This window comes from Aspergillus aculeatinus, assembly GCF_003184765.1.
Source record: "Aspergillus aculeatinus CBS 121060 unplaced genomic scaffold BO66scaffold_64, whole genome shotgun sequence".
In the NCBI taxonomy this organism is placed as follows: domain Eukaryota; kingdom Fungi; phylum Ascomycota; class Eurotiomycetes; order Eurotiales; family Aspergillaceae; genus Aspergillus; species Aspergillus aculeatinus.
The window spans coordinates 47026-70365 of record NW_020291533.1 but is presented as its reverse complement, the minus strand read 5'-3'; the positions used below and the strand labels follow the sequence as shown (position 1 = coordinate 70365).

At 52.2% G+C, this 23340-nt stretch overlaps 8 protein-coding genes across 8 annotated transcripts; 4 read left to right on the top strand and 4 right to left on the bottom strand.

Moving 5' to 3' along the window:
- Positions 1-217: 217 nt before the first annotated feature.
- BO66DRAFT_462281 (uncharacterized protein) lies at positions 218-1773 on the bottom strand (the record flags this gene model as incomplete). Its single annotated transcript, XM_025652367.1, has 2 exons — positions 1021-1773; positions 218-842 (listed from the first exon to the last, which is right to left on the bottom strand). Exons 1-2 carry the CDS (start codon positions 1413-1415, stop codon positions 218-220), a joined length of 1020 nt encoding a protein of 339 aa, XP_025499210.1. The 5' UTR covers positions 1416-1773.
- A 612-nt stretch (positions 1774-2385) lies between these two features.
- On the bottom strand, positions 2386-3612 carry sdh2 (succinate dehydrogenase iron-sulfur protein subunit SDH2). The gene is made up of 3 exons (XM_025642600.1): positions 3077-3612; positions 2860-3011; positions 2386-2805 (listed from the first exon to the last, which is right to left on the bottom strand). Exons 1-3 carry the CDS (start codon positions 3498-3500, stop codon positions 2482-2484), a joined length of 900 nt encoding a protein of 299 aa, XP_025499209.1. The 5' UTR covers positions 3501-3612; the 3' UTR covers positions 2386-2481.
- Positions 3613-6765: 3153 nt separating this feature from the next.
- BO66DRAFT_212090 (polysaccharide lyase family 1 protein) lies at positions 6766-8630 on the top strand. The gene is made up of 4 exons (XM_025642599.1): positions 6766-7261; positions 7334-7459; positions 7518-7848; positions 7935-8630. Exons 1-4 carry the CDS (start codon positions 6915-6917, stop codon positions 8271-8273), a joined length of 1143 nt encoding a protein of 380 aa, XP_025499208.1. The 5' UTR covers positions 6766-6914; the 3' UTR covers positions 8274-8630.
- A 1289-nt stretch (positions 8631-9919) lies between these two features.
- On the top strand, positions 9920-13745 carry BO66DRAFT_359058 (MFS transporter). Its single transcript, XM_025644961.1, has 6 exons — positions 9920-10416; positions 10485-10517; positions 10578-11931; positions 11986-13118; positions 13172-13528; positions 13576-13745. Exons 1-6 carry the CDS (start codon positions 10259-10261, stop codon positions 13691-13693), a joined length of 3153 nt encoding a protein of 1050 aa, XP_025499207.1. The 5' UTR covers positions 9920-10258; the 3' UTR covers positions 13694-13745.
- A 180-nt stretch (positions 13746-13925) lies between these two features.
- BO66DRAFT_334021 (dehydrogenase with different specificitie) lies at positions 13926-14956 on the top strand (the record flags this gene model as incomplete). The annotated part of the gene is made up of 3 exons (XM_025644190.1): positions 13926-14349; positions 14401-14741; positions 14810-14956. The coding sequence occupies 3 exons, from the start codon at positions 13926-13928 to the stop codon at positions 14954-14956; spliced, it is 912 nt and encodes a 303-aa protein (XP_025499206.1).
- Positions 14957-15520: 564 nt separating this feature from the next.
- BO66DRAFT_443071 (MFS general substrate transporter) lies at positions 15521-17391 on the top strand (the record flags this gene model as incomplete). Its single annotated transcript, XM_025651482.1, has 3 exons — positions 15521-15772; positions 15822-16571; positions 16633-17391. The coding sequence occupies 3 exons, from the start codon at positions 15521-15523 to the stop codon at positions 17389-17391; spliced, it is 1761 nt and encodes a 586-aa protein (XP_025499205.1).
- Positions 17392-19380: 1989 nt separating this feature from the next.
- Positions 19381-20870, bottom strand: BO66DRAFT_405555 (SDR family oxidoreductase; the record flags this gene model as incomplete). Its single annotated transcript, XM_025648978.1, has 5 exons — positions 19381-19437; positions 19564-19590; positions 19824-20134; positions 20233-20748; positions 20816-20870. The coding sequence occupies 5 exons, from the start codon at positions 20868-20870 to the stop codon at positions 19381-19383; spliced, it is 966 nt and encodes a 321-aa protein (XP_025499204.1).
- Positions 20871-21123: 253 nt separating this feature from the next.
- BO66DRAFT_212015 (sulfurtransferase uba4) lies at positions 21124-23116 on the bottom strand. The gene is made up of 3 exons (XM_025642598.1): positions 22786-23116; positions 22462-22675; positions 21124-22377 (listed from the first exon to the last, which is right to left on the bottom strand). The coding sequence occupies exons 1-3, from the start codon at positions 23000-23002 to the stop codon at positions 21378-21380; spliced, it is 1431 nt and encodes a 476-aa protein (XP_025499203.1). The 5' UTR covers positions 23003-23116; the 3' UTR covers positions 21124-21377.
- Between the last annotated feature and the right edge of the window lie 224 nt (positions 23117-23340).

Genomic DNA, 23340 nt, shown 5'->3' with positions numbered 1-23340 from the left:
TGTGCAATCCCCCCCGAGTCTATCGTGCCGATACCCCTCCGATACTAGACGGACAGGGCCGAAATGCCAAGGTTGGGTTTCTTGAACGGTCCATTATAGCTTTGTCCTAGAGATTTGCATAAGCCTTACCCACCCACGCATCTATGACACAACAAGCGACGGACTAAGGCTGACAGACACCTTTTCGATACAGGAGGAAGAGACACACACTGCAAACCTATGCGGCAATCTTCGCCAGCATCTCTTCGCGCAGTCCCCAGCCCAACGACATTGCAGCCCCCGGCCCAAACGCCGCCGTCGTGGCTGCCATTCCCATAATCACCTTCCACCACGACAACGGGTACCCGTGCCGTTTCAGCTCCCAATACTTCAACCCCAGCCAGACAAATCCACTTGCCATGACGAGGGTCTCGTCATATTTCATGAACCGTGCAGTTCCCTCTGCAAAGCTGCCGACAGGCAAGGTATAATCCCATGGTCCAGGTAGAATGACACTGGCCATGGACGAGCCCGCTGGGAGGGAATGGCGAGCATACGTAAAACTGAGCCCTGAAATGACGGCAAAGGACAGATAAATGCCACGAATGTATCGCAGGGTCTTTCTCGAGCCACGCTTGGCTTCGACAGTTTCTTGTTCCTTGGATGACTTCTTGACTGGTTCGGAGGCCACTTTGTCCACAAGACGGAAAGGAGCTTGGAGAAGTGGAACCACCACCGGGAATAGCTGCCAGATAGCATTGAAATACCGGCGATTTTGTAATTCCCGAGGAAGAAAATTCCCGAGCGTCGGGAGGTAGTATGCCGTGAGCATAGTAGGCAGGAAGGTCGTCAGCATATTTGATCTGACTTCATGGCGACGGTGAACAAGCTTGCTCAAGGGTGTTCGTAGGTGCTCGATTATGTAGTAAATTGGAGCAATCTTCCCGATCCCTCTCAGTTGGAATGCTGCTCCCATGGTGATCGGACTGTAAGTTCAGATGATCAGTGGGTTCTGTATCGGACTGATCCCAGGCCACTCACAAAAGTATCTCCACCCAAGAGTGGGCTCTTCGGCCGCTTTCCAGAAGCCAGATGCCGTAGATCGGACCAAGGTCCGCCATAAACGACAACATCTGGGCGTGTGACAAAACATCGGATCCACTGATTGATGGCATAAAACAGGTCACTAGTGCCCCAAAAGCCTTATCCAACAACGGAACATTGTAAAGAGGCTCGGTCAGCCTCAGAACTTCCCCACTGCTCGCAGTCCAACTGCCGGACTGAAGGAGCGATCCTATCAAAGGACGGAGTCCTGCAAGCACAGAGTCCATCGAGACATTGGCATAGGCGTAGCATGTCAGAAGCGGGGTGCAAGCCAGTGCTCTATTCGCAAGCGAGCCCGTCTCAATTTCTTTGGGGTCTTTCAAACAGGGCATGGCGCAAATGTATGCTTTTCCTGGCAGTGGAAGCAAGATCTCTTCTTCGTCTTCCCATGCCAATGAAGTGGTGAAGGATGTGTGATGACTGACATTTGACTTGAGTCAGGAAATTGGGGCCCCGAGATTTTATAGCAACCAACGACCACCATCTTGACCTTGAACCGGACCACTCAATTCTATGTTGCCTTGTCAAGAGGGTTCGTAGTCGGGGAGGCTACACAATTGATCATCCTAGTTGCTACCGTAATAGTTCTTGCCGGCTTGTGATCTGAAGTGCTGATCAGTCTTGGCCATGATAACAGAATCTCTCATTAGTCGTTAAACCTTGACCATTCCCCGACAAAAGAGGTACTGCTGGGAATAAGAAAGATGCCGTACAGCTGACCCGGGATGTTTGCGCGAACTCCGGGATATCCATGCGTTTGATAGATTGATCGACTCCACCGTGTCAAGCCCGCAGCTAACTTGCGAGAATTTTCGGATAAGCAAACTCGTCTCAAGATGTATCTTATACCATTCGAGGGTGTCATCTGGGCATTTGTCTTGATACATGCAAGACCTCACTTGTCTGATGGTTGGGCTCTGCTGTTTGAGTTGCTGACTTTCCTTGAATCATATGCCGACCGCACCGAGGTCGAACCTAACACCTGCATCATACCATGTCTGGCGTTCTCCCTGTGCAAGTAGCCGTCTTCTGCAAGGAGTACAAATCCGTGTCTGCGCATGTCAGCCCAGCCGCACATTTTATTATGCTGCCATGATCCTCCCCTCAAATTTCCACAAGATTTCAAAGATCCGTCAATGCATAATGTAGAATATATATATGAAATTCCATTGGTAGAACTGACCACCGCGGCTAAGAAAATCAACATTCACAATTTACACCTATTGAAACATCCGACATGAGACCTCGAAAACGGAGGGAATAGAGCGCGAGCAAAAAGGAACTGGAAGAAAGAGAAGGAAAGGTGAAGAGAGGAAGGAATTGAAATAACACACGACTTAGGACAGAAAGGGAAAGAAGAAATCAAGCAGTTCTTTTCTTTTGTTCTTGGTCGCTTTCCTAGTGAGCAGCCATCATCTTCTTGATCTCGGCAATTGCCCGGGCAGGGTTCAGACCCTTGGGGCAAGTCCGGGAGCAGTTGAGAATGGTGTGGCAACGGTAGACGCTCATGCTGTTGTCCAAAGCGGCCTTACGCTCAGCGGTCTTCTCGTCACGGGAATCGGCCATCCAACGGTAGGACTGCATCAGGATGGCGGGACCGAGGTACTCCTCGCTGTTCCACCAGTAAGAGGGGCAAGAGGTCGAGCAGCAGGCGCACAGAATACATTCGTAGAGACCGTCGAGCTTCTTACGCTCCTCCGGGCTTTGGCGGTACTCAAGACCCTGCGTTCACCATGTTAGTACCAGTTCGCCCCATTCGATGCGACAAGTACTTACATCCTCGGTAGGAGTATCACGCTGAAGGTAGGGCTTGATGGACTTGTATTGCTTGTAGAAGTAGGTCAAATCGGGGACCAAGTCCTTGACGACGTAGGTGTGAGGCAACGGGTAGACGCGAGAATCCTTGGCAGTGTCGGTGGGAATGCGGCCTGCATATGAACAATCAGCGACTCGGATTCACACAATTGCGGTTGCGGAAATAATCAGAACATACACAAGCAAGCGAGAGTGTTGACACCATCAATGTTCATCGCGCAGCTACCGCAGATACCCTCTCTGCAACTTCTCCGGAAAGTCAGGGTGGGGTCGATCTCGTTCTTGATACGGATGAGCGCATCGAGCATCATGGGACCAGTCTTGTTCAAATCCAACTCATAGGTCTGCATCTGGGGCTTCTCGGAGGGAGTATCGGGGTTCCAGCGGTAGACCTGGAACTTCTTGATGCGAGGCTGCTCGGAGGGGGTGGGTTCCTGCACGGTCGACGTCTTAGACTCGGGGGTGACGCTGGTAGTGGCATGGCCGGTTGCGCTCACCTGGGCCACGGGATCAACGGTCGCATAAGAGCGGGCGAAGACAGCTGGGCGGAAGAGGGGCTTGGAAGCCGCGAAAAGGCGCGAAGTCGAGCGGAGGGCAGACATGGTGGGCGATCCTTCAATTTCAACCCGGAGGGATGGAAGATAGGGAGGCGAAAAATGGGATAGACCCTGAGGGCACTGAGGCGAAAGGAGAAATAGACGGTGAGACGTCAACTGGATGTTGCGAAGCGGAGAGGAGAGAGGTCCGTAGAAAGGCAGCCAGCCAGCGGCAATGACAAGGCAACGACCAAGAGAGGCACGAGGTGGATTGAAGTCGAAGTCGATCGATGCTGGCGATGTTTTGTCGCCTTTGGAATCGGAAGGTAACCTCGGGTCTGACGGCCGGCAATTGGCTGACTCAGCACTTGAGGACCAATCAGGCAAAGGCTAATTGCAAGCGTCGGGGATACACGGCGAGGCTCTACAGTGCGGCTAGACTTAAGGGAATGTATTTCCCTGTGACGGCGAGTGAGGATGTGCTTGGTCCAATTCTTCTCATAGGAAAAGAGAAGAGGCCGACCTAGAAGCACTAATCACCATTCTAGTCTTTACGTCTTTTCACTCCCCCGCATCATAGCCATCCCCAGCTCCCGTCGCGCAAGGGCAGGCTCTTTACTAGTTATGTAATCCGCTTTCCGCCGCCTGCATGGCACTGTCCAGTCTGTCCCAAAGGAGGAACGGAGCCGAAAGCTTTTGCCGCCCTTGGTGTCATGTGATGTGGTATGTCATTCAGGCATCAACACTTACCCGCCAGGCTATAAGGCATAATAATTGGTTTCAGGCACAAAGGCATTAAGGCGGGAACAACGAGGCAGCGACAGGTTAGCAGTCTTTCATGGGAGTTAACTTATCCAGCTGAGCCCCGCGGGCGGAACTTGGGAGGAACTCGAAATGTAAGACATCGTCCACAAATGCCGACACCAAGCTTCTTGACACCGTCACTATCCTTACCCAACCAGCGATAAAGGCTTTATCAAAAAGACATCACATTGCATTAGTCGGCAGTCATCTGCCGTCCATTACCGGCCCCCAGTCTGAGGATGATGAGTTTAATTGATTGATTGTTGGCTTTGGGCTTCATGTCCAAGTTGTGCTGGCAAGATGGGATTAACCCAGCTCCTCAGTCTTATGGATTCGAGTCGCAGTCTGATCTGTCTGTTCCCTATACCTACCGAGATCACTTGCGTAGGACAACAGCAAGCGGATTGAATCCTTATATAATGTTCTTGGCTTAATTTGGGATGCCATTTCATGCCGCGAGATCCGATTAAGGACCTCATCTTATGCGTCGTATTCGGACATCCCCTTTTTCCATCTCTCCTCGCATTCGACATGGTCAGTCGGTGGAAATGGGCGTGGTCACTATCACATTAGCTGGGCTTGGTATGGAGCATACCATCTCGACATTTGCCAATACTTGAGCGATATGGAAGCACAAGTACCTTGTTCCTCACCAGGAAGACACTGCAGATGCATATCATTGCCCGAATCGGAGGCGATATGAGCAGTCTGCTCCTCTGCCATAAAGCGGGAAGGGACCAAGTAATTTGCACTAAGAAGCCGGTCTCCTATAATTGCCATTTTATAGTTGTGACTGACGAACAAAATAGTCAGCCAATATCGCAGCTACGCCACTCTCTTGCGGGCCCAGATGCTAGATTGCAACATTCAGGAATCAACCGCTGCATAAGGATTGCGGAAAAGTTGCTGCATCTGGTCAAGGGCGCTGGCGGGAAATGAAAACAACTGAATATTCCACCCCTCTTCATCGCTCGTCCAGATACCGAGTAGCATTGCCCATGCTTAAGGCCGGAACCCGATGGTTCTACAGCCCTTTATCCACCGACTGTTCTCTGTTATATGAGCCTCTACGCCCGTGATGGTAATTCGACCGACCGTTGCTGGACGACAGAGATAAAATGTCTTCCATTGTTAGGCTTATCGCACGTACAATCCGGCCTCACCACGCCGTACATATCTCATCACCAAATTGCAAGAAGCTTAAACTGCTAAGGCTTTTGGTCTCAGATTAAGACTTCACCTCCATTAGTTTATTTCCGCTGGCGTCCTGCAGCTAAATTCGAATGTAAGACACAGGTGGACGTCATCCCCATTCTTCATCAAGGACCGGATCCTCTTGGAAGACTTGGGAGGTTATTTCAAGTGGAGACTCCTGTCCTTAATGGCACCAGTCAGAGACGCTGATGGGATCATATTGCCCTCCCTTACCAAGGTGGCCATAATATCCGATTGATGGAGACATACTTCGTGTTCTGGAAGCGCTCGGAGCTACCCTTCTGGGAGTGAAAACGGGGTGCTGGCTTGCCGGTGCAATAAATCTTACGTTTCTTTTGGGTTCTTTTTTGTTTCGGACTTCTGGTCCCGCGATGTGGTGGGTCGGAAAAAAGGCCCACTTGCCTGTTGGCTGTGGACCGGCGGTTCAGCGTTCCTGACACTATGCAGATACGATCTAAAGATTCTTTTTCCGCAGTCACCAGCCATACTCTGCGAGGAACATGGGGAACAACCCTGCAACCGTTTAACAGGAGGTCACAACAAGATCTGAGGCTCCTTGATGGGTGAGACCGTGAGACACGGAAGGTTTCCGGCCCGGCTCCGTGTTACACCCGAAGCCCTAACCCCCCCTCCCCCCCGGCCGGTGCCCTAGTCGAGGTTCCATCATTCTCAACATCCTCATCGTTCTGCAGTCCTGCAGTCGTCTGGCCTCGTCTGGCCATCAATATCACGGATCTCCAGCCAAGACGGAAGAATTACTCTGTCTACGTGTACTGGTGAGGTCCGACCTCCGGCCTTTGCCACGGCGTGATTTTTACTTTAGACTACAGGGACTAAATAGCAGCGGCGTGATAATCATGAAACATCGTAAATCACCCGGGATGCTCCACAGTCTAACGCCTCTATCGCGCCAGTTCTTATCTGCTACCGGCCGCCCCTTGACAGTGGATCGCCGTGTTCATGGGCTATGAACCAGGAGGTTCTCTCCGTGGTGATGGGCAAACCATGTGGCTGCTGCTGCTTATCATTTCCCATTTTGAATCAGCCCACGGTCTGGTCCGTTCAACTCTTCCGAAATTCCATGATTCCCTTGCAAGGCCTCGGTCACTCCTCCGGCGCCAAGTCTGGGACTGATCACGAAGAATTGACGCATTGGTGCAAGAGTCCTTAGCTCCTAATCAAAAATGGCCTTGGTCGTTTCACCTCGATCACCCGTTCAATTTCATTCGATATCTTGAATCTGCTCCATCAGATTGGAGATGGTGGCTTTCTCCTCATGATTCCCGGGATTCCAGCTATATAAGTTCTCTGGAGCATCCCTCCTCCATCAGGTTTCTTTTCTTTCTCATCCCACTCTTTCCCTCTTTACCTCTTTCACCTCAGTCCTTCTTTCTTAGTCTTTCCTTTTTTCCATTTAGATAGCTGGTTTTCTATCTCTGTTCTCTGTCCTTCTCATCCATCATGAAGTACACTGCTCTCTTCAGCGCTGCTGTCGCTGGACTTGTCGGCTCCGCCGCTGCTGTCGGTGTTTCCGGCTCTGCTGAGGGTTTCGCCAAGGGCGTGACCGGAGGAGGTTCCGCTACTCCTGTGTATCCCTCCACCACTGACGAGCTGGTCTCCTACCTCGGTGACAGCGAGGCCCGCGTCATCATTCTCGAGAAGACCTTCGACTTCACCGGCACCGAGGGCACCACTACATCCACTGGATGTGCCCCTTGGGGAACTGCGAGTGCTTGCCAGGTGGCTATTAACCAGAACGACTGGTGCACGAACTACGAGCCTGATGCTCCCTCCGTCTCCGTGAGCTAGTAAGTGGTTCAGCGCTATTCACCATTTAAGCGCCTTGATAGACCATCGTTCTGACTCTTCTTCCTCTCTAGCGACAACGCTGGTGTTCTCGGTATCACCGTTGGCTCCAACAAGTCTATCGTTGGTGTCGGTAGCACTGGTATCATCAAGGGCAAGGGTCTCCGTCTTGTCAGCGGTACTGAGAACGTTATCATCCAGTACGTTTCCAATCATACGATTTTGAGATAGGCGGTCCCCTCTAACAATGTATCTCAGGAACATCGCCATCACCGACATTAACGAAAAGTACGTCTGGGGTGGTGATGCTATCACTCTTGATGATGTCGATATGGTCTGGATCGATCACGTGACCACCGCTCGCATTGGCCGCCAGCACATCGTCCTTGGAACTGATGCCGACAACCGTGTCTCTATCACCAACAACTACATCGACGGTTTGACTGACTACTCTGCTACCTGTGACGGCTACACGTACTGGGGCATTTATCTCGATGGATCCAGCGACATGGTCACCCTGAAGGGCAACTATATCTATCACACTAGCGGTCGTTCCCCCAAGGTTGGAGGAAACACCCTCGTCCACGCCGTACGTCACACTCCAATTCTCCCCCCTCTTGACAATCACTAGCATATTCTCGATGATTTGTAGAGCTTGCGGTTAACCAATGATAGGTCAACAACTACTGGTACGACAACACCGGCCACGCCTTCGAGGTCATGTCCGGTGCCTACATCCTTGCTGAGGGCAACGTCTTCCAGAACGTTGATACCATTGTCGAGACCCCCGTCGATGGCCAGATGTTCTCTGTCCCCTCCACCTCCTCCGGATCTTCCTGCACTGCCTCCCTTGGCCGTGCCTGTGTCATCAACGGTTTCGGCAGCTCTGGCACTCTCGACGAGACCGACACTGCCTTCCTCACCAACTTCGCCGGCAAGAACATTGCCACTGCTTCCGCTTACACCTCCGTCGCCTCCAGCGTTACCGCCAATGCTGGTCAGGGCAAGCTGTAAAGGAGAAGCTAGCTGGGTTTCTCTTCTTGCTATAGTGATATTGGAATGGTGCTTAGGGGTTGAAACAGTAGCAGCTGACGACGCTGCTCCGGGGAAACGTTTACCTTTCGTGTAATTAATTCTCTTCATACAGGAGACTCGAATTCTGACTCTACGTTGGGATTTGAATCGACGATCTAATCCACTTCTTGAAGGATGTTACGTTACGCCTTGCTATATGTAGTTTGCTAGTAAACGTAGGCCTATAACTGATAACAGTAGTCCTAGGAAGTAAAGACATTGATCGATTTATTGAGACTCGAAGAAGAGCCTTTACTGCGGAGGACTAGAAAGGGCCTTGCCTGCTAGGGCTACGCTTCTTGTTGGCAGCCCTAAGCCCTCGACAGCCAGGCTGCTCAGCCCATATTGCTAGTTCCTCGCTATAGCCTCACGTAGCTGAAATAATCACTCATCCAAATCCCCGACACTTCGTACACCTATCTTAGCTGTTGAGTACTCCGTACTTGAGTATTCTTCGTAATTCATTGAGAATTCAGAGATCACTTATCGCTTGTTATGGTCGTATTTCCTCGAAGTATAGGCAATCAACTTGCGGATAGGAGGAAAACAAGAAGAAAAAAGATCAAACAAAGTACGATTCCCCCCGGGGAATCGTACACTCGCGTTTCACCCGCAAGTACGAGTGTAACTAGCAAGACAAGGTGAAACCGCTCGACTATCACGGAATTGACATAAAAGGATGATGGTGCAGAACGACATCTGAATCCCCATGCGCAAGCAATACGCATTTTATTGCCTGTTTTTGTCCGCCAAGCATAAGATCTCAAGGTACGTGTCGGTGAGGGGAGCATGACGAGGGCGGAAAGTTCGGGTCACCGCGGCTTGAGACCCAGATCCGATGATTTCGGGTCAGTACCGGATAAAACTAACTTGCTCTAATTCCGGCAGCGGATATCCGAGGCCGGCTCGAGCACAAACTTCAATAGCCTGTCTTGTGCCCAAGGGTGTAGATTGTCCAGGAGTAAACTATGGAGACTCATCTTCCTTGACCTATAAGTGATGCTCGAGAGAAAGAATATATTAAGGAATTGGGTGTGAAAGATGCTCGAAGCTGGATCAAATACATAGCAACAACTTTGGTTGTCTCGCTAGCCCCAGCCTACGGCATGGGGCTTCGGCGACAGTAAAATGGCTGCGGCAGAATATCCGAGAGCGGTGAAAAAGAGTTAAAAACAGAACCAGAGGCCAAGTGGAAGTATGTATTAGATGTAATGCACTTTCTAATCAGGCTAGTGGGTTCGTGCTACCGTCTTTCCTAAGCAGGCTTAGCAGTGGTGCCATAGGAAAGGCAGCCGGTGTCAATATCAATTATCCTCTGTCGTGAGTGTATGATATCATATGCGGTTAAGCTGCAAGTGGGTCGGAAATAGTCCGACGGGATGGCGGGTTCTTGCACGTTGCAGCCTGCCTTTTTGACACAAAATGTTGATTTCCCGCAGTCATTGCATAGATACTGGTAAACAGTAGGCTCAAGATCAATACACAGTCCGTGGGCAGGCGGCATTGACGAGCCGTGACCGCGGATGGGAGAAAGTATCGTGCCGTCCCAGTCAAGTAACGGAGCGCCGATCGCCACCAAATAATCCTTCTTTCCTCTCAATTGTATCTTCACCGAGTCATCCTTCTCGTATCCCGCCTCAACAAAGTTGATTTCACTTTCTTCAACCTTCTCCCCTGCATCCAGCTCCTGTGCTGTCTCAATAACCTTGCAGTTTAAAGTTGTCCGTTCTATCCCCTCAATCATCGTCCTCCACAATCCAGAGCTCCAGGCTTTCTTTTCCCGTCTCCGGATTCGGCATCGGTTGACAGATCACGTGTGCCCGGGAAAATAGAGGGAGTGACTATCAAAACACCCCGGGAATGCATCCTGAGCAGAGACAGAGACATCGAGACATTGCGACCGACACCACTGATCGGCCCAAGACATGGTAGCCCCGGACGCTGCTGAAGCAGCCGCCTCGCCATCAATGCAGGCCACAAATGATGGCCCCAAGAAGCGAAATTGGACGAGGATTTTCAGCTTACCCCAGATAATCTGGGGTAAGCTAAATATGGACATCCCCACTTTACTGCTTATGATGAAGTATGTCCCACCGAATCCTCGTATATCAGATAACGTGCGTTGAAGCTAAATGCAATTGTTCGCAACAGGGGAGCACTTCCACCCACGATATGCGTAGCTATGTATGCTTGCCTACCAGCATCTCTATGATGGCTATAAGCACCAGAATTAATAAGCCATAGGTATCAATCAGATGTCGTGTCTGGTCAATTCAATACCGTTGGCTATTTAGTGGCTATCATCTCTGTCCTGGGGTTCTCCATTATGCCGCGCGCGAAATTCATTCAGATGATGGTGCTGGACATCCTCGCAGTCTGCGTGGCCTCCGCTTTCGCATTGCTTATGATGTACTGCTGTATCAAGGCCCGAGAACACTCAGAGCCATCTTCAGCGACATCGTCGGCGACATCGAGTGCTACTTCAACCACCTCCGTCCCGTACAATGCCTCCGCATCAGCAGTCAGTGGAGTCTGGCTTTTCTTCCAGATTTATGTGGTCCACACTTTCAGAGCCAAGTTCCAGCAGTTTCAATTCCCCGTGATCATCTATTCCATTGTTGCCAATGTCACGTTCACCTATGCCCCCCGTCTAGGAACCATGACCGCAGCAATTGCATTGGTGAAGAAGTTGCTCGAAGCTTGTCTGACAGGGCTAGCCATTTGCACGGGTGTATCCCTGTTCATTCTGCCCAAGAGTACTCGCGGCATCATTCTCAAACAAATGGGAGGTTATATTGACGGCTTGCGTGGCGCTCTCAGAGCCCACACATCGTATTTTGAATCCCTAGAGCGCGAGGATATGTTTGGGCGGGCAGAGACCTACGACTCTCGAGTGGAAAAGATGACCGAGAGCGGCAAGGTTTACAGCCCAGAGGCAGCGGCTATTCGATCGGCTTGCCAGAAACTCACAGATCTCCATGCTAAGATCCACGGAGACCTGACATTTGCAAAGCGTGAATTCGCCATCGGCAAACTTGGTCCGGACGATCTTCAAGCAATTTTCAGACAGCTGCGCCAAGCTATGATTCCTGTTGTGGGGTTAAGCTTTGTGGTCGACATCTTCCAGCGTCTATCTGATTACAACAAGTGGAACCAGCCGATCGATCCTGGCGCTCCAGAGGATATACGCTGTCGCGTTGTGCAGGAATGGAACGATATCATGCGGGCTGTGCATGATCCGTTCCGGTCTATGATCGATACCATTGATGAAGGCCTTCAGCATGTGTCGTACGTTCTCGAGTTCAGTAAACCGCTCAAAGCATCAACTACATCGAAAGAATCGGAAGATGTGGAGGCGGACGCAAGCCCAAAACCTGGCGAAAAAGCCTTTGCTGCCCTCTATGCAAAGAAGCTAAGCGATTTCAAGGCGGCCAAGCGCATCGCTTTGCGGGCCTGGGGTGAAGAAAAAGGGATCACCCTCCCCCCGGACTTTTTTGAGCACCCTTCTTCCGTTCACCTCGATATCGATGATATACCTTCTGATAGTTCAGGCGTTGGGCGGGATCGGAGCAGACGACAGCTGTATTTAATTCTTTACGTACGTAGGGCATTGTGCTATCTGGTGTTCCACGCGATTTGCTGACTTGTATAGATGGAACAACTTCTCAGCTCCACCGGTCATGTCATTCAGGATTTCATCCACTTTGCCGACGAGAAACGTGCGAGCGGAAAACTGTCAAGAAAACGGCTCATCATACCAGGATCTAAGCGCCTGTTAAAGTGGGTCGTAAGCGCCTTCAAAGCGGAAGATACCCACGAAGATGATAATCTTGGTGGTGACATTAGCTCGCAGAACAATATTCTTCAGCTGGGCGAAGCATACAAACATCGAAAAGACCCCGAACACTTACCCCCGGAGAATGCACTGCAAAGATTTGGAGACAAGCTTCGACGGATCCCCTCCGCCCTCCGCTCACCTGAGTCTGCCTATGGCTTCCGCGTAGCTTGTGCCACGATGACTGTGGCTGTGGTCGCGTTTCTTCATGACACTCAAAGCTTCTTCGTGAAGCAGAGGTTTGTATGGGCCATGATCATGGTCAATCTGAGTATGTCGCCTACCTCGGGTCAGAGCATCTTCGGCTTTGTTCTCCGTATTCTGGGCACAGTCATGGCTATGGTGCTTAGCTTACTGGCTTGGTATATCCCCGGCAAGAAGACTCCAGGAATTATCGTCTTCCTGTTCATCTTCCTAACCTGCGTCTTCTATGTACCAATCAAGCAATTCCGCTTCCGCATCATTGGCATCATTACCATCATTTCTACTTCCATGATAGTGGGGTACGAGCTGGAGGTTCGCAAGATCGGAGAGGCAGTGGCCACCTCCAATGGACAGCAGTACTATCCCATCTATCTGCTAGCACCATATAGACTTGCAACAGTGGCTGGGGGTATTGCCGTTGCTTTCTTCTGGACGTTCTTCCCTTATCCAATCTCGGAACATTCTGCTCTTCGCCAAAGTCTGGGGGCATCTTTGTATCTTTTAGCAAATTACTACTCTGTCATCCACGAGACCGTGTCCGCCCGGATGCGAGGTGACGAGGGTGATCTGGCGATCAAAACCTCCTCGGGGCGGCGGTTGCTCAAGGCCCGCAACAAGGTGTTTTCGAAGCAGATGCTCATGCTGAACAGTTTGCGAACTTACTCCGGCTTCTTGAAATGGGAAGTCCCAATCGGGGGAAGATTTCCAAAAAAGCGTTATGATTCAATCATAACATGCATTGACAGGTACGCCAGCCTGCTTTTGATGCGGGTGTCGACCCTTCTGACTATGTATACAGCATCGTCAGCTATCTGAGTCTTCTGGGATACGCGTCGGACACCCTCTTGCAACTTGGGCATGATGATGAATCAGACTCAGCTTGGCTTCATGACTTCAGGAGACTGGTAGCCAGCGCTCGAGTGACGACGCACGAGGTAACGTCCGTTCTCTGTCTCCTCTCAGCTAGCATCACGAATCAACAGCCTCTGCCGCCATATCTCAAGACTCCCCGTCCGTACAGCTTTTCCAAGAGACTTGAGGCGCTGGACAAAGATATCTTGAACCTGAGACATATCGCGGAGCCTGGCTTTGCTACCTTCTCAGTGCTGCAGATTTCCACCAGATGCATTGTTGGTGACGTGGAAAGACTGATGAAGTGAGTAGACCATTTGATTCACTATTGTATCATGCTAATCAAAGTAGGGATGTGAAAGCATTGGTAGGAGAGTTGGACTTCTCTTTCCATGCCATTAGCACTGCGCACAGCGCCAAATCGTCAGCTGAGGTGTCAAGAGTCTCGGATCTGGACAAACTCGATTGATTTCAGGCTTCGGTGTATATAATCAAGTTTCTCTCCCACTAGAGTCAATCTCAATTAGTACATAATAGTTTTGGTTCGTGTGAGATCTTATACGGTATGAGGCAGGCTATTGAAGATCAGCAGGGAGCGGCTTAACGGGCGATGGCTGCTCATTTCCTGACAACCCCGCAGTTACGCTCCACCTCTCCTCCAACCTCATCCGAGCCGCAACACATTACCATCAAGGACCGGTATGCAGGAATTCGAGATCGAGCCAGCCTTGCTATCTCAGGCAGACGGCCAGACAGTCATTGTAACTGGAGCAGCAAACGGGATAGGAGCCGCTACCGCGACACTCTTTAACCATCATGGTGCAAATGTCATCCTTTCCGATCTGGCATCTCTCGAAGGGACAGCCGCAGCACTTATCCAGACATTTTCTTGGCCCGAGAAGGCAGCTTTTGTTGCTGCCGATGTCCTTGACTGGGAGCAGATGAAAACGCTCTTCCACGAGACCGTCCGCATTCTCGGAGAGGTCAACATTGTCATCGCCAACGCGGGGGTAATGGAGTCACATCCAGTACTGGATCTCGACAATATTGACGAGAATGGCGATCTCAGAGAGTCCACTGAAGGCTTTCGAGTGATTGATATCAATCTGAAAGGAACCCTGAACAGTAGGTCACTGAGATCCGCGCATCACGTCATTCCCTACTGACGAACGACAGCTCTCAGACTAGCGATGCACCACATGAGGAACAAACATCACCCATCTGGATCTATTGTGCTTCTAGCATCTACCTCTGGGTATTTTGGAGGCACTGGCGTAGCGGCATATGTCGCTTCTAAACATGGAATCGTGGGATTGCTTCGTGCCTCTCAGACCACTGCGCAGCAGTACGGCATCCGCATAAACGCCGTTGCTCCATTTTTCACCCCAACACGAATCACAGCCGGATTCACAGAGCAATGGCTCGAAGCAGGTCTGGAAGCTAACACACCCCAGCGTGTGGCAGACGTGATTGGGCAGGTTGCAATGGATTCAAGTCGAAAAGGGTCCTGTGTTCTAGTGAGTGCGCTTCTGAGCTCTTACGTTCTTTCTGGAGGCTTTGCCGGGACTAAGGTTCATTCTGACAGGTTGCCGGGAATTATCTTCGTGAGATGGAATCCACCAGGACAAGAATGCTCGCGCCATGGCTTGGGGAGGATGTTGCGAATTTTATGACCACCGCGATGCAATTTTTCCAAGACATAGGGGGATATGTGCTCCCCAAGTATCATTAGACACCCTCCCTTCCATGTGTGAATGAGCTGCCGCCTGTTTCTTGGCTTCTTGCTTCCGAGGTGATTATCAATGTGACCTGTGCCTGCATACCAATACTACAAGGGAAAGCCAAGCTATCCAGATGCGGAACTTCTCGACTACCTGGGTGATCGGAATGCCCTTTTCAAGTGAATCGCCCCAATATCATTTCTTTTGCGTCTAAGTTATGGCTAGAACTGCACGATGACCGCTTCTCATGCAGGAGCGAAACTAGGGGGCTAACAACAATAGCACGCGTTACGTATCAGCTCCTCGCGGCTCTGTGCTGCCCCCTTGCATACTGGAGTATGCTAGTATGTATTGACTGATATAGTCGGACCCATCAAGGCAATAGAATTCTGGATGATTGACTGATTTGCATTAGTCTTCTGTGAGATGATGATGCAACGAACTTCCCCTCAATCCACGATGATGGGATGCTCTGTCGTCCTATGTGTTCGACGTCTTTTTCCGTGTCGCACTCGGCTGCCTTATGAGCTCTAGTTAATCACGGAGGTTCAAGAGTCTCCGAGCACCGACCGACAATGGGCTTGGAATATGTTGACTCTAGCCATGATAAAAATGGCTGCGACGTGCAGCTATTCAGCGGCCGATGCGTCCAAAACCTAGTTGAGAACATCGACACCCCAGCAAGCCACCATGACAATAATCTCGAAGCCAATACCGAGCGGGCAAAATGGAAGCCGGACGTCAAGGAATGGTTGATGATCATATCCGCCTGTTTGCTGGTCACAATGGACGCTCTGAACGTGACTGTCGTGATACCCCTGATACCAGTACGTATGGACGACAGTATGCTTTGCGTTGACTAAATCGTTTCCCTAGAGCCTATCGAGCACGCTCGAGCGAGCACTGGGCGGGATCCTCTGGATTGAGGCCTCGTACCTCATCGCCAGCGCCACGGGCCAGGCGGTCTTTGCCATGCTCACGGACCTGATTGGCGCTGGTCCTATTGTCCTTTCCGCTGTGGTGCTCGCGACGGCCGGGACGGGCGTCTGCAGCGGCTCGATGAACCTAGCCAGCCTCATCGCCGGGCGGTTTGTGCAAGGGATTGGAGGAGGAGCCGTGATGGCATATTCGATCTTGGTTATGGCTGACATTATCCCCGACATGTTCCTGGCCCACTACTCCGGGTATCTCTTTCGGGCTCGTGTCATCGGAAGCATGCTTGGCCTGGTTCTCGGAGGACTGTTCAGCGACTATACCTCCAGGATATGGGCTTTCTACGCCAGCTTTGCGTTCTGCGCACTGGGGCTCCTCATAATTCCATTTGCCGTGGACCTGCGTGGCCGGCGCAGCATCTCCATGCGCAAACTCCGCAGCATGTGCTGGCTGAGCGTCGTTCTCAGCCTCGTGGGGATGGGTTGCCTGCTCATCGGTCTAAGCCTGGGCGGCACTTTCTACCCCTGGTCGAGCTGGCGGGTCCTCGTGCCTCTTTGCCTCGGAACCGGCGTGGTTCTGCTGGTTGTCCTGTATGAGAGCATCTGGGCGACGCGATCGATCTTCATCGCAGCAGACATTCAGTGTCTGCCTCGAGCGATGATGTACCTCAGTAGCTTCCTTCATGGGTTCTCGGTGCGTGCCCCCAAGTCCCCATTACCACGCACCAGTGAAGCTAATACACATACAACCCCAGCTCCTCTCCCACCTGCTCAACCTCCCGATGTACCTGATCCTAATCCAACGCCTCACCCCGACTCTATCGGGCCTCAGCCTCCTCACCGTCACCGCTCCATCCTTACCCGCCCTCCTCTTAGTCTCCAGATGGTCTTGGTTGCACCGTCCCCGCACCCTCCGCTGGATCATCCGCGCCGGCTGGGCCATCGGTCTTCTGGTCTCGTGCGCGTTCATCACCCTCGACATGCACACTCCGCCCCAAGCCTGGGTCTTTATTTTTCTGGCTACAGGGATCAGCCACGCTCTTTTGACGTCTGGATACCATCGCTGCCTCCAACACCGACCACGGTCTCACAGTTCCTCTGGACGCTGGAAATCCGACAGCAGCAGCACCACCACCAACAACGCCGGGGAGCCGCACACTGAGGTTTCCAAGGGAGGCATGCTGCTGTACTCCATCCTGCGGACGTGGGGCATGTGTATCGCGGTAACGGTGAGTGGGACCATCGTTCTGGGTCAGGTGGTGCGGGAGATGGGCGACCAGAAGGGAGTGGATATCCTGGGGCTGGGAGGGAATGTGACCCAAGGAGATGATGGTGGTTCGTCGATGATGATGATGATGTTGCTGATGATGATGGGTGATAGTGGGGGCAAGAATGGAAATGAGGGCGAGATGGCGGTGCTGCGCGGGATGTACATGGATGGGCTGCAGGCTTTGTGGAGGGTTCTGCTGGGCGTGGTGGCTTTGGGCGGTTTGTGTAGTTGCTTTGCGAGGTAGATTTTGGGAGTGTTTCCCAGTTGATTTGTACTCCGAAGGGCTTGGTGGAAATGATAGAAGGTTAGGTTGGTTCGAGGTTACACGGTGTATTTAGTCATTGTGTTGGATGGTTGGGGTCCTTGCCAGACAGTGATCTCTGGTGGCTAATTCAAGTAGCTCATGTTGCTACTTTTGCTAATGCTATACTAATGAAATAGTTCTTCCTGTTCTCCATGCTACGAGTCCTGGCCCTAGGCTGTCGAGATCACAACAATGAAAAAGAAGCAACCATTCATTCCAGATGCGAAGCAAGACACATCCATATAAGATATCAAAGTAAAAACAACAAATCCAACGTAGGTAAAGTATCACCTCAACTTACAAAGACTTACAAAACCAGAGCACGACGAGAAACAAATACAGCACGATGCCTAGAAATGCATTCGCACCAAAGAGCAATCGCCCAAAGAAGGACACCCACCTCCCTCTCCTTTCTCTACTTCTCTTTCCTCTTATGCTCCTCCTGATAATCACCATACCCACATCCTTCTCAACCACCATTGTGGCCACCTTCTCTTCCTCCTCATCACATCATCCCCTTTCCTTAACTCCAACCGGCTAAGGCAAAGCCACACCGCCGCATGGACACGCCAAGCCCCTTCTCATTCACCAAGAATGGCGAATGGCGGTAGTGCTCCCCTACTCCCGCTGCCTCGACTCCACGAGCGCCGAAAGAGGGACGAGAGTGGCTTTAGGGTACAGAGCACGTGCTGCTGCTGCTGCTGCTGCTGGTGGTGGTGGTGGTGGTGGTGGTGATAATGGTAGTGGAGATGTGAACAACCCACCGTGTCTTGGTAGGCCTGGGTTCTGTTCTCACAGCATCCCTCCGAACGACCTTTCCTGACGCCGCTGGCGCCACCTTATGTTAGATAGCGTGGTCGCTCGTTTCCCAATTTCTTCTGTTGCTTTGTGCTGGGCTGGGCTGGGCTGACGCCCTCTTCATTGAGGGTTGGTACTGGATGATTGAAGTTGGTTTATTGGGCTGCGGGTTTGGTGGTGGTGGTAGTTGTAGTGGTAGTAGTAGTGGTAGTAGGAGTACTAGTAGCCGTAGTTGTAGTACTGATAGTGGTGTCATTTACCTTGTTGAGAAGGCTTTGCAAAGGGGCAGATACGGAGTCGGTCATGTTTCTCGTGACGGATTTTCTCTTGAGGAGAGGGGATCGAGGCAGAGGGAAGGATTAGATTGTGGCCTGCGGACTGGTTTTGCTTTGTTAGTGGATTGGATGTTTTAGGGCTGGCGCGGCACACAAAACGCGGAAGAGGAAGGGGAAGGGCTCAGTTCTTACTTTCGCTTCTAAGTTCTGCAGATAACGAAGAAAAATTGTCATGTCCTGTCGAGGACGCCCTTCTTATGAGCGTGCGTGCATGTGGTTGCTTCATGCGATTTGGAGTGATGTATACAAGATCGATTCAGCGCCTTGGTCTGACCAACGGGTCTGGATCTCCCATGGTGTTTGTATGTGCCCAGAGAATAGGACACTTGAGAATACCGCAAGCAAGTTCTAGACTAGACTGTTCTAGGTAGACAGTTCTCCACCTGCACAGTTAGAAAACATGAGCAGCTAGCTCCAGGAAACATTTTCTTGTGAGCTCGAAGTTCTGTTCTGGTGGCACTGCCACCCGTCCTAGAACACGCTCGAACTCTAGGATTAGAGGCTCCGCAATGACTCGGGGGTGGAGGACATGGTAATCGATTGGAATACGACTGATCCTAGGCTGATAGTACGGTGGCTCATCTGGGTCAGCGGGATGCTGTGGTCGAATGAGATCTCGAACTCGAGCCAAGGGAGATGATTGATGCTTGATTTCTTGGACACGGTATATTCATCGTCAAGACTGCGTTGAGCGCGGGCGCGGGCGTGGGATGGAGAATACACTTGTTACGTATACAGGCATGGACTGCTGCAATAGGTATTCACACAGAGATCCAAGTGGATTCAAGTGAATTGGCTAGTCGAGCAATCGAGGCGCAGTCACTCCGATGCGGATATACCAGGAAGTGGAAAGCTATTCACACCATTGGCAAAGTGATTGTTCTCGGTGCTATTCATTAGCCCTAGAAGGATTGCTGCGCCTTCAGGCTCTGGTATTCACCTTCCGTCCTGTAGAGATTGTCCCACCCTCAGCACTTACAGCCTCAAGATCTACAGCATCGTACAGCTAATCGAGACAGTACACTTGATCTATCTTGCTATGCCTATACTACCAAACACCCCACGAATAAAGCACCAACAAGATGAGATTAGTCCATTCTCCGACCTAAGCACCAAGACCACACATATATACACAAAGCCCATCTCCCAACCACAACCCCCCCCAGAAGACCCGAACTACTCCCTCTGCAAAAACCCGATCGACTCCAACTGCTCCGTCTCCCCAACCCCCAAACTCACCTCCCTCACCTCCTCCAAATCCTTCTGAATACTCTCCAACTCCATCGCAATCATCCCAAACGCATCCGCACCCAGAGGCACCCGAATCGGGATCCTCCGCCCCCGATTCACAATCTCAACAATCGCCCGCACAACCGCCTGGGGCTCCGCCCACGCCCGCCGATTCTCTTCTTGACCCATATACGCCAACAGCGCATTCGCCGGATACCCTGGGTGGTCATACGCCGGATGGCGGCCGTTGACCATGGTCTTGAGGCTGGTGGTGGCGTAGTTGGTCTTCACGCCGCCGGGCTCGATGTTGCAGAGGTGGACTTTTTGACACAAAGTTTAGCTTGCGTTGCGTTTGCGCCAAAGGTATATCACCTCTGGATAAGAAGGGGTTTGTTGGGAGAAACGGGGGAAAACTCACTATTCCACTCCACCGGCACCTCCCTCGCCACCGCCTCGGTGAACCCTTCCACCGCGAACTTGCTGGCGTGGTAGAACGCACTCCCCGGGAACCCGATGAACCCGCCCATCGAGCTGACGTTCAGGATCACGCCGCCTTGCGGACCACCACTTCTGGGATTCTCCTCGCGCATGATCCGCAGCATGCGCTTGGTGAGGTCCACCACGCCCCAGAAGTTGGTGTCCAGGAGGGCGCGCGCCTCGGCGTCGGAGGCGGCTTCGGTGTCGCCCACCAGCGTGTAGCCGGCGTTGTTGACCAGGATGTCGATGCGGTGGAAGTGGGCGAGGGTCTTCTGGAGGGCGGCGTCGATGGAGGTTTGGGAGGTCACGTCGAGGGCTAGCAGGAGGATGTTGGCGTTGGTGGTTGGGAAGGATAGGCTGGCTGGGTTGCGGGCTGTTGCGACCACGCGGTGGGTTGGGTGGTGGGTTGTGATGTGGTGGACGAGGGATTGGCCGATGCCTGAGGAGCAGCCGGTGACTTTTGGGGATTGTTAGTTTTTTTGTGGTTCTTGTATCGCATGGGAAGGGAGGGGATGGGCACTGACTGAACCAGACGGCGTCGGTGGGGATGTGGTATGGTTTGGTGTTGGGTCCGTCCATTGTGAGTGTGGATGTGTTTTCTTTTGGCTAATTGTCTTGTTGGTTTGTTGGTTTGTTATCTTGCTCTAAAATGGAACTGGAATTGAGGACAAGCGTCGAGGGAAAGTGCTATTTATCTGCCGGAAGTGGATGATGCTATTGATGCTCGGTTGTATAGTCATGGGCCATGGCTCTCGTCAGCCACGGGCTTGTAAAATCCGTCGCTGCGCTTAAGCCCGCCCGCTATGACCCGTCAGCAGCCCTAACAGCGCAGATGGCTGACGAGCATACGAAGGCATCTCACCGAGTCATAGAAGAATTTCGAATTTGATGAAACTTGCTGGAATTGAGCTCTGTATGACTCGATTAATCCAATCTTGGAGATCTTTTTGTTTGTAATAATGCGCACTTATCAGCCGCGAGAATTTCCGAACCATAACATGCAGTCTACTCATGGATGCTTCTTGTGAAGGCCAAAATCTCTAGAAAGATAGAAGGGAGGCCCTTCCATCGAGGCGCAGAACCAGTCTAATACTCAGGCCACTCAGGGTCCAGCTGTTCCCTCCACGAGCGGAAGCCTCCCCGGATATCGACAACCTTCCGTCGCCCTTCACGATCCAGTCCCAGCTCCTTCAGTTTCTTCACTACAATCTGGGAATCGTTGCCCATACGACACACCACGTAGATCGGGTCCGTCGAGTCCGCAGCAGCAAGCTCCGCCGGCACCCACGCTGGAAGCTGGGCAGCAGCTTCATCACCCTTGCTAGCAGAAGATGCCAAGATCGTGGAGATCGGGATATTGATACTGTTCTCGAGATTGCAGATGTCGAACTGCACCTTCTCCCGCACGTCGATCATCGTCGGTTGCTTGCCCTCTTCCGCAGCCGACGACTGAGGGTGCAGCTCCCGGTACTCCAGCGGCGAAACCCGTTCCTCCGGCACGAGCAGCATCTCCGGATCGGCACTGCCGCAGAAGAAGACATAATCCGTGGAGCCGGAACGCACCGTATCCAGGTTTACAGTCGCCTCTGCAGAGCATACCGCGCAGTTGGCGCGGCGGGAGCGCAGCTTGATCGACCGGAACAAAGGCGTAGAGTACGCGGAGAAGATATGCAGCGACGGAGGGCTGGGGGGCTGCGTGTCGTCGGCCGTAATCACCTTGATGGCTTCCAGAGCCTGCAGGACGCCCATCGTCCCAACCACGGGCCCCAGGATGCCTCCATCCGCGCAGCTGGTGACCGTGTTCGCTGGTGGGGGTCGGGGAAACACGCAGCGATAGCACGGTCCGCCGGTTTTGTCGCCCGCAGGTCGAGGCGGGTTGTTCAGTACCATCAGTTGTCCTTCCGTCCTCAGGGCGGATGCTGAGACCAACGGCTTGCCCAGCAGCACGGCCGTATCGGAGATCAGGTACCGAGTCGCGGGGTTATCCGTACAATCTAGTACGATATCGTAGTCTTCGAAGATATCTGCTGCAGCGTCGGGTGCTAGATGCGCTCGATGGGCGATGTACGTGGGATGAGGGTTCAATCTAGCAAGAAGCAAAACATCATGGGTCAGTCAACTGCTGGTGTAATCAATCTCGTGGCAGAGCGATTAGACGGGCGAAGCTCACTCCTGGAGATACTCAATCGCGCTGTCCACCTTCATCTTCCCCACGTTTCGGCTGCGATGCAGAACCTGGCGGTGCAAGTTTGACGATTCAACGGTGTCCCCGTCCACCAATCCTAGTGTACCCACCCCAGCTCCAGCAAGATACATCGCAGCCGGGCATCCCAGTCCACCTGCGCCGACAATCAGGACTTTCGCCGATCGAAGTCTCAATTGACCTGTCGCGCAGCGCCCCCAGGTCAGCCACATGCATCTCCAACATTCCAGATCAAACATCGTAGAGTAAACTTGAAGGGAAAGAGTGGAGAGAAAAAGAGACTACACATACCCTGTACTCCCAGCTGCGGCACGATCATCTGCCTCCCATAACGCCGGTACTCCTCAGCGAGAAGTGGCCATCGCCTCTCCGTGTCAGTATGCTGACGCTGTGAGTTGAGTGCAGCTTGCTCTGCGACCTGAAGCTCGCGTTTCAGACCGGCAAGCTGCGCCTCTGTGGCAGCGATTTGCGCGCGCAGCGATGCGCAGGTCTGTTCGAGATCCTTCATCAAGTGAGCAGGAGGGGCTATCGAGGTGATGGATTGCTTTGCAGCCGAGGCACCCAGCCCGCGGCGCAGACTTGCTTGATCTTATCGGCCATACGGGCTAAACCAGATTAGGGGGTAGCGGCTCGGTCGGCCAGAGCTGGAGAACCACGGACGAGACTCGGTGGGTGGAAACTGTTCAATTCCTGACCGCCCCAAAACGGCAGAAAAGTAATAAGCAGCCGGCAAAAGCTCAGTGAGGAAACTGTTTAATTCCTGACCGTCCCAATCCGGCACCTGGCAGAAAAGTGAAAACAGCCGGAGAAAACCCGGCGAGAAAACTGTTCAATTCCTGACCGCCC

Excerpts from the sequence above, each read along its gene's own strand:
- BO66DRAFT_359058 (XM_025644961.1), top strand. The coding sequence starts at position 10,259 with ATGGTAGCCCCGGACGCTGCTGAAGCAGCCGCCTCGCCATCAATGCAG. Across the intron at positions 11,932-11,985 it reads AGCTGTATTTAATTCTTTAC|ATGGAACAACTTCTCAGCTC; the intron begins GTACGTAGGGCA and ends TGACTTGTATAG. Across the intron at positions 13,529-13,575 it reads GACGTGGAAAGACTGATGAA|GGATGTGAAAGCATTGGTAG; the intron begins GTGAGTAGACCA and ends TAATCAAAGTAG.
- BO66DRAFT_212015 (XM_025642598.1), bottom strand. The coding sequence starts at position 23,002 with ATGAAGGATCTCGAACAGACCTGCGCATCGCTGCGCGCGCAAATCGCT. Across the intron at positions 22,676-22,785 it reads GCCGCAGCTGGGAGTACAGG|GTCAATTGAGACTTCGATCG; the intron begins GTATGTGTAGTC and ends GCTGCGCGACAG. Across the intron at positions 22,378-22,461 it reads GCGATTGAGTATCTCCAGGA|ATTGAACCCTCATCCCACGT; the intron begins GTGAGCTTCGCC and ends GCTTCTTGCTAG.
- BO66DRAFT_212090 (XM_025642599.1), top strand. The coding sequence starts at position 6,915 with ATGAAGTACACTGCTCTCTTCAGCGCTGCTGTCGCTGGACTTGTCGGC. Across the intron at positions 7,262-7,333 it reads CCCTCCGTCTCCGTGAGCTA|CGACAACGCTGGTGTTCTCG; the intron begins GTAAGTGGTTCA and ends CTTCCTCTCTAG. Across the intron at positions 7,849-7,934 it reads GAAACACCCTCGTCCACGCC|GTCAACAACTACTGGTACGA; the intron begins GTACGTCACACT and ends AACCAATGATAG.
- sdh2 (XM_025642600.1), bottom strand. The coding sequence starts at position 3,500 with ATGTCTGCCCTCCGCTCGACTTCGCGCCTTTTCGCGGCTTCCAAGCCC. Across the intron at positions 3,012-3,076 it reads CAACACTCTCGCTTGCTTGT|GCCGCATTCCCACCGACACT; the intron begins GTATGTTCTGAT and ends GTTCATATGCAG. Across the intron at positions 2,806-2,859 it reads GTGATACTCCTACCGAGGAT|GGTCTTGAGTACCGCCAAAG; the intron begins GTAAGTACTTGT and ends TGGTGAACGCAG.